The 7,511-nt window shown below is 45.6% G+C and overlaps 1 protein-coding gene across 1 annotated transcript; it reads right to left on the bottom strand.

Annotated features, from left to right (window-relative positions):
• Positions 1 to 2,704: 2,704 nt before the first annotated feature.
• cabp5a (calcium binding protein 5a) lies at positions 2,705 to 5,338 on the bottom strand. Its single transcript, XM_086140933.1, has 7 exons — positions 5,115 to 5,338; positions 4,894 to 4,943; positions 4,773 to 4,803; positions 4,529 to 4,672; positions 4,343 to 4,452; positions 4,116 to 4,263; positions 2,705 to 4,027 (listed from the first exon to the last, which is right to left on the bottom strand). Exons 1-7 carry the CDS (start codon positions 5,152 to 5,154, stop codon positions 3,999 to 4,001), a joined length of 552 nt encoding a protein of 183 aa, XP_085997059.1. The 5' UTR covers positions 5,155 to 5,338; the 3' UTR covers positions 2,705 to 3,998.
• Between the last annotated feature and the right edge of the window lie 2,173 nt (positions 5,339 to 7,511).

The raw sequence follows: 7,511 nt of genomic DNA on the forward strand, positions 1-7,511 counted from the left end.
TGTGTCAGTGAACCACCAACTTAATTACATGTTATATTCCCCTTGCAAGTTTTTTTTCCCCTTTTCTTTTTAATTTTATTTGTCTATCTATTTATTCAAGTATTTCCTTGTACTTTCTTTTTCGTCTCGCATTAAACATTTCTCACAAACCGTTAACACTATTAACTTCTGATTACATACAGAACGAATGTCCTTATGTCCTTTGCTTCCTCATCCCATTGACATTCAGTTTTACCTTGCCATGTTTATTTGTACATATGTATATTTGGTTGTATTATTTATGTTCAATAGAAATAAAAAAAATTCGCCTTAAAAACAAATGATTATACATTCAAAAATTCAATGCTTCCCGCAGCAAACAACATCGAGCTTAATCACCGAGCGGTATTAAGGCTTATTGCAACTCCAATGAGGCTGGAAAAACTGTGGCTGCAAAGACCCGACGGGAAAAATAAGAGAAATTCCCCTCTGAGGTCATTTCAAACTTTCTTATCAGCTTTCAGTCTCTCCCCGGATCTGCACGGGGTTTTTTGAAATGTGTGGTTGCGCGTCCGATCCGTCCGTCTTTCTCTTTTGATAGCAAGAGGATAAAAACAGTCGAACCAATGGGGTGTAGTTTAGATTTTGGATTTAACCAAAATAAACCTCGAAAACACAACAAGACGATCGAGCCCATTCGTCCGACTGGGATGAAAATCCTACCAATAAATCACGTCACGTAAAAATCATCAATTCCTAAATCTATATGGATGGACGGATAGAAATAGTCGTACATCTGTTTGTATTACGCAACGCTGATCATATGTAATGTTTTAAAGCAAACACACAGATTAATGTGAACAGGATTCCATTGATAAGCTGTATTAAGTCATGCGGGGCAGGTGGTCGGCGAGGAGACCACCACGCCATTTCTCCGAAGGATTACCGCGACTGTTGGAAGAAACAAATTAAATCCGTGCGGACGAAAACCAAAAACGGTACGGAAGTCTAACAATGCCGTCGGGGGGGGTCGAGGGTTCGAACGGCGGCGCTCATTACGTGCCGGGCAGTAAGCCGCTGCGCCGAGTGGCTACCTCAGAACCGAGGCGGGGTCAAAAAGCGACCCAGAGAGAGATTATTTGGGATTAATGCCATAAAGGTCAACGCTGGATGTCGGAGGGATCAGAGAAGGATCAGGGAAAAGGCCCGGCCGCTCGCATTACATCATCCGCTTCTTCTTTTGGACTCCTCGGTGTCGCCGCGGCTAAAGTGGACTCCGTCCGACAGGCCCGGCGGGAACATCCGAAAGCCGCGAACGTGTCGTCCGGCTCCTTAAACATATTAACGCCGCTGGCAAACAAATCCAATCTGCCGAGTGCTGCCGACAGATGTGCTCTTTAATATTAGGCTTTAATAATCAGAGAGGGAACGGCTTAGTTTTTGTTAATTGGTACTATAAGTCTGTTTCCACCATCTGTCCGTCCATTTTAGGTTCTGCCAGCCCTGCATCTGTCTGCTGCCAGGGCACAGAACATCCCAGGTACGACTTGACCCGAGCTGCACCGCTTCACCCGGGCCGCCGTTCAACCCCCCCGTTCTTCAGGCCGGGAAGAAACGGCACGGGAAAACGTGACTCGCCGTTAATGCTCGGTTCTTACGTGCGGGTTTTCGTCGGACTTTTCTCAGAATTCCACATCCGTCTGCTCATTGAAAAGAAATTCGATCATGGTTTCGGATTTATTTTCCCGGGATTATTTCAGGGTTGAAACCACGACGTGAACGTGTCGGAAGGGAGTGATAATTATATAAATTTGTTTTGTGTTTGCGGCTCAACAACGCAATATGAAATATACTGCTCAAAAAAATAAAGGGAACACTTGAACAACACAATGTAACTCCAAGTCAATCACACTTGTGTGAAATCATAGTGTCCACTCAGGAAGCGACACAGATTCATTTGGACTTGTTTTAAGGACATTACATCAAAGTTGGATCAGCCTGGAGTTTGTTTTTACACTTTAATTTGGAGTGTGATTCCTAATCCAGACCTCCATGGGTTGATACAGTTGATTTCCATTGATCGTTTTTGTGTGATTTTGTTGTCAGCACATTCAACTGTGTAAAGAGCAAAGTATTTCATAAGAGTATTTCATTCATTTAGATCTAGGATGTGTTTTTTAAGTGTTCCCTTTATTTTTTTGAGCAGTGTATATAAACTGCTCACAAAAACAAAGGGAACTCTAAAACAGCACATCCTATATCTGAGTGAATAAAATATCAAATACTTTGTTCTTTACGTCGTTGAATGTGCTGACAACAAAATCACAAAAATGATCAGTGGAAATCAAACATCTAAACCAGGATGAATGGAGTTACACTCCAAATGAAAGTGTAAAAACACACTACAGGCTGATTCCACGTGGATGTAACGTCCTTAAAACAAGTCCGAAAGAATCAGCGTTGCTTCCTGAGTGGACGCTTGGATTTCCACGGTGTTGTTTAAGTGTTGCCTTTATTTTTTAGAGCAGTGTGTGTATAACGTAATTTCTATTAAGTGCACCTGAATATAAACCGCACAGGCAAAAAATAGACATATGTGAAGATTTATAGGCTGAACTCATATATATATATGTAGGTCTCTAAGCCGCAAGCGTCCACGTTGTAACATGAGATATTTACACAGAAACTTATTTTTTTACTTTTAATTACACAAATACGTACTGGAAATGTTTCCAAACAGTGCCTGTAACACGGCCGATGAAAAAGATGAATAATAAATAAGACAAGGCCAAGTCCATCCAACCGTCCATTTTCCTTGTCCTCCTCCAGCTGATGTCTATCTTGATCTTCCTCCTGCGCACTCAAACCGTTAAAGTCGTCTTTCTTCGCTGTCGGAATTGAACGTCCTCACAATTTCACAGTCATTTCATGGGTTTGATGTGACCAGGATAAATGTTTTGACGGCGTGAAGCTCGTTAGCACAAAAAAAATCTATAAATTAGCTGCATTGTTGTTGTTTAAGCCGCCTTGTTCAAAGCGTGTGGAAAATGTAGCGGCTTATAGTCCCGAAATTAAATGAAATGAAAGTATATACCTATACTTTAGAACATGCAAGAACTAGTCATATGGAAACTACATTTTATTCAACAGGCAGATCAGCAGAGGACCTGAACGCAGGAGATTAAATGGATCTCCATGAAGTTGACAGCTTTACAGAGAAATTTGCAGAATAAATCCCCTTTTAATTGGACCATCTGAAGGGAGTTATGCATATGTCGTGATGTCATAACTCTCAGATGATGTTTGGCGGGCGGCAAATCCACGTTTCCGTCCAAATCGGAGCAGAAAGGTTCAGAGTCCTGAGTTTCGGGAGGTCCGTCGGCGGCTTCGCCGTCTCACAACATTATTATGCAATGATTTCAGAAGTTGATGCCACACAGGAAGAACAGATTGCGCTTGAATCCCGTTCCACTTTCATTGGATAAATGATGCAACCGCACGGTTCTGTAACTCATAAGTTGCAATGCAGAAGGTAGAATTCACTCCGGACGGAAAATCTTTGTGCAATAATCAGAAACGCCGTGAGAGGTTGGTATTTCAGCCTTTTTATTTTGCTCCTCGTCAGAGAAAAGTTGATTTCTGGAATCGGTGAATAAACCGTGAATTTCGATCCGATAATAAACGATGCGATCGGTTTCATGCACAACGAGCCCGCGGGGAAAAGCTCGCCGCGTCCAGGCTGCCGCGAGGTCGGCTGCTGCGGTCGGAGTTACGGGAGAACGATGGACGGGAGAACGGACGCGTCCCTTCGGTGAATATACACGGCGAAAAACAAAACCACCCCGTTTTAGCTGCCACTATATACAGTAGAGACCATTCCAGGCCATTTCACAACAGCTCCAGGTCGCCTGCCGTCACTTTATTCGGAGAGAATTCTGTTCAATATATACAAAGTAGATCTCGTTGTTCAGGAAGACGGGATGAGCGTAACGGCGTGAAGGTGCAGAGGCGGCTTCCCGTCATTCGTGGGACATCATTCTGACAAACTCTGCGGGGGGGGAGGGGACGGACAGCCGGGTGAGTCACGCCGTTCTCGGGGTTCGGTGAAGATGGCGGGGAGGTTCAGAAGTTCGTACCTTCGAAATCCACCGTGCCGTCTCCGTTGTCGTCCGCTTCTTTCACGATGGCGTCGATCTCCGTCCGGCTCATGTGCTGGCCCATCAGCTTGATCATGGCCGAGCGAAGCTCCTCGGTCGTGATCTCGCCGTCGCCGTCCGTGTCAAACTTTTGCAGAAAGAGAGGGGAACGTGAACGGACGAAGCCGGAGCGGCTCCTCCTTTTTAGGAGGCCGTTCGACACCCACCTCCTTGAAGGCGTCTTTCAGCTCCTTCATGCCGATCATCCCGGCCGTCTCCGCCAGAAGCTTCGGGGCCATCAGCTCCACGAAGTCCTCGAAGTCCACCCTGCCCCCAACTGGGGAAGATACCGAGTCAGAAACGTCTCCCGGGTCGGGAGCGGCGCCGCGTTTTCTTTAAATAAGGGGACTCACGATTCATGTTGATGTTTTGTCCCAGTTCGATCAGCTCCATCTCCGTGGGCATGTAGCCCATCGTCCTCATCAGGTTGCCCAGATCCTTACAGCTGATCAGCCCGTCCTTGTCTTTGTCGAACTCGTTGAAGGCATCGCGAAGCTCTGCGGAGATGCACAAGCGTGTGGAGATCGCCTTAAAACCCAAACCCGAAGAAAGCAAACCCACTTCCTGCAGGAAAAATATGAGGAGCGTTCGCCTTACCGTCAATCTCATCTTCCGCCAGCTCTCTGGCCTGTGCGGGACGGAGAGCAAAAAAACAAGAGACACTTGTGACACTTCAGTCCATCCTGCTCAAAATCTTGACGACAAAAGCTGCACTCACGATGTTCTTGCCTCCACGCAGGAAAATGCACGCCGCTCCCAAACTCATGCCTGCAAAATAATAAAAACACAGAGTGTGTGAGTCTGTATCAGGCGTTCCAGTCCAACACGGTGTTAAGATATAAACTCCGAAAGCGTTCAGTCGAGCAAAAGAAGTTGCATTTCGGAGAATGAAGAACCGATCAGAAACAAAAAATAAAAAAGTGGGGATTTTGTTCTCACCTTCTTCTGGTGAATTCTGCAGATCAGCCAAGCGCATCATATGCAAGTAGCCAGGCCAATGTCGGCGGCCGGACTAAACTCCCCCTGCGGTCTGCTTCTTAATCTTCTTTTCCCGATGGTGGCTCCGCGGCCGGGGCGGTGCTGGCTCTCAGCGCGTGAACCCCATCTGCCCGCCGTGCCGGATGCTGCTGGATGTTGTGTGAGGGTGGGTTTGTACGGCAGGGAGGAGTCAGCATCGGCACGGGAGGACGCGCCCTGCGCCGTAAATGATCCTGCTACTTGACCTCCCCCGCCCCATCCCGCCGGGCTGCGGGAAATAAGTGACTATCAGTTTACAGTTTGAGGATTGAATGGCTGGTGTGGAGTTTGTGTCGTTTTACTCGAAGCACGTTCTTTCCGCCGCGTTCAACCCTCGTGATTTGAAATGTTTGTTTTCATTTGTAACTCGAGAGCAGCCGTGCTGTGTGATCTACAAACACTGACCGTGACCAAAAGACAGGAGGCAGAGCTGGAGGTCGCAGAGATAAAGATGTGGAAGTTCTCTTTGGAAGTGCAAGGAACGAGTCCATCAGAGGGACCACACATGTTAGATGTTTTGGAGAGAAGGTCAGAGATACTTGGGTCATGGACAGAGGAGGGAGAGCGAATATTGGTCGCCTATTTTTCACCCTCACTGTTGCCCATTGTCATCCCTGATGTTGTTGTTGTTGTTGAGATGATGAGAGAGATGAGAACAACTTTATTTATCCCGAAGGAAATTGTTGTGCCAGAGTTTCAAGCGAAAAAAAAAAAAACATAACAGTAATAGAAATAGTAGGAAGGAGGAAGAATAAGAAATACAATGAAATATAAATTGTCTTAACTGTTGACTGTTAACTACAAAGATTTGAACATTCCCTGTGACTGAGGGAATGTTGTTGTTGTTGTTGTTGTTGCTGTTGTTGTCTTCTGTCTATTTATCTGCCGTCTATTTATTCATGGATGTCTTGCTATCTTCTGTCTTCTGCCTTTCTATTTCTATTCACATCCATATTTATTTTCCTTTTTTTTTGACATTATAACTGTTATGCTGCTGTGGCAAAGGAATTTTCCCTATGAGGATCAATAAAGTTTATCTTATCTCATCTTATCTTATCTTATCTTATCTTATCTCATCTTATCTTATCTTATCTTATCTTATCTTATCTTATCTTATCTTATCTTATCTTATCTTATCTTATCTTACTTTGAGAAGGTGTTTGGCTTTGGGGGTCAGGGGAGCTTCAGGCCCCCCTGGAACAGGCTGTTCTTGGTCTTGGTCCACGTTGATGGGTGGTCTGGGCCCTGGCCTGGCCGGGGTCGCCCTCTGTCACCCTTGGTTTCCAGAAGCTTCCTTGGACAGAGTGTCTGGGAGCAGCCCGGGCGTCTGCTTGGTGCAGATGCAGATGCTTGGTGGATCTACGTTCCAACCTTCAGCCGTGGCCGAGAGGGGTTTCCTCCTCGGGGACGAGCCTAGAACCGCGACCGTCCGGAACCCAACTCCTCCTCATCCTGACGAGCGGGGAGATGAAATTCACTCTTATTCTCTATTTGCTTTGTCTTTTCATGTTTATATAAAATGATGAAAAAAAAACAGGGAAAAACACATTTGTTTTCAAAGAAATGCACATTAAGCCGGATCTTACAAAACACCTAATACTCCAGCGTGTGTCGTCCTCTGTTTACAATTGCTCAATAACCATGAGGATTATCTCTTCCCTGAAATACCCCGATGACCGTATGCAGGATTATGACTGTTTCCCATACTGGGTCTAAATTAATCAAGCAGGCTGACACTCTTCCCCACGGTCACTTCCTGACATTGAGCACCTCTTTGCGTCCACCGTCTCTCTACCCTGTGTGCGTCCCAGTTATGTAAATTAATCAGAAAAAAAAAGCAAAAAAAAATCTGTTTGCATAATCCGCATAATCCGCTGAGCTATGCAACAGGAACTAACCATTTTATTATCTTGGCCTCTCATTCGCACCGACACACACAGCTGTCCATCACCGCCCGCCCGTCATGTGAGGAAAAAGCGCACGGATGAAACTTGCAAGGACGTGATGTTTAAAACTTCTGCATGTGGATAAAGATTTCATGCATCTTTGACATGAATCTCTGCATGAGGATCCGAGGTCGGCGAGGTCGGAGGAAACGCGTGATGCGCTCCGTCATGCTTTGATGGTCGCGTGTTGTCCAAAAACGCAGCATGCAGAGATTACGTGGAAGGGATTACGCCGGCAGGGCCGAGTCAAACCAGCCCTATTAGGGCCGCTGATGTCAAGAAGCTGATTTGATCTGCTTTTACATGAGAATGGATAATATTACCCGCGTTAATATTTTCAATATTTCTGGTATTTTTTTTTTACAGGCGGGTA

The sequence above is a fragment of the Fistularia commersonii genome, chromosome 33 (genome assembly GCF_037954325.1).
Source record: "Fistularia commersonii isolate RoL2024-O1a breed Wild chromosome 33, RoL_Fcom_v1.0, whole genome shotgun sequence".
NCBI classification, from domain to species: domain Eukaryota; kingdom Metazoa; phylum Chordata; class Actinopteri; order Syngnathiformes; family Fistulariidae; genus Fistularia; species Fistularia commersonii.

Excerpts from the sequence above, each read along its gene's own strand:
- cabp5a (XM_086140933.1), bottom strand. The coding sequence starts at position 5,154 with ATGATGCGCTTGGCTGATCTGCAGAATTCACCAGAAGAAG. Across the intron at positions 4,673-4,772 it reads GGCGGAAGATGAGATTGACG|AGCTTCGCGATGCCTTCAAC; the intron begins GTAAGGCGAACG and ends GCATCTCCGCAG. Across the intron at positions 4,028-4,115 it reads CGGCACGGTGGATTTCGAAG|AGTTTGTCAGAATGATGTCC; the intron begins GTACGAACTTCT and ends CCCCCCCCGCAG.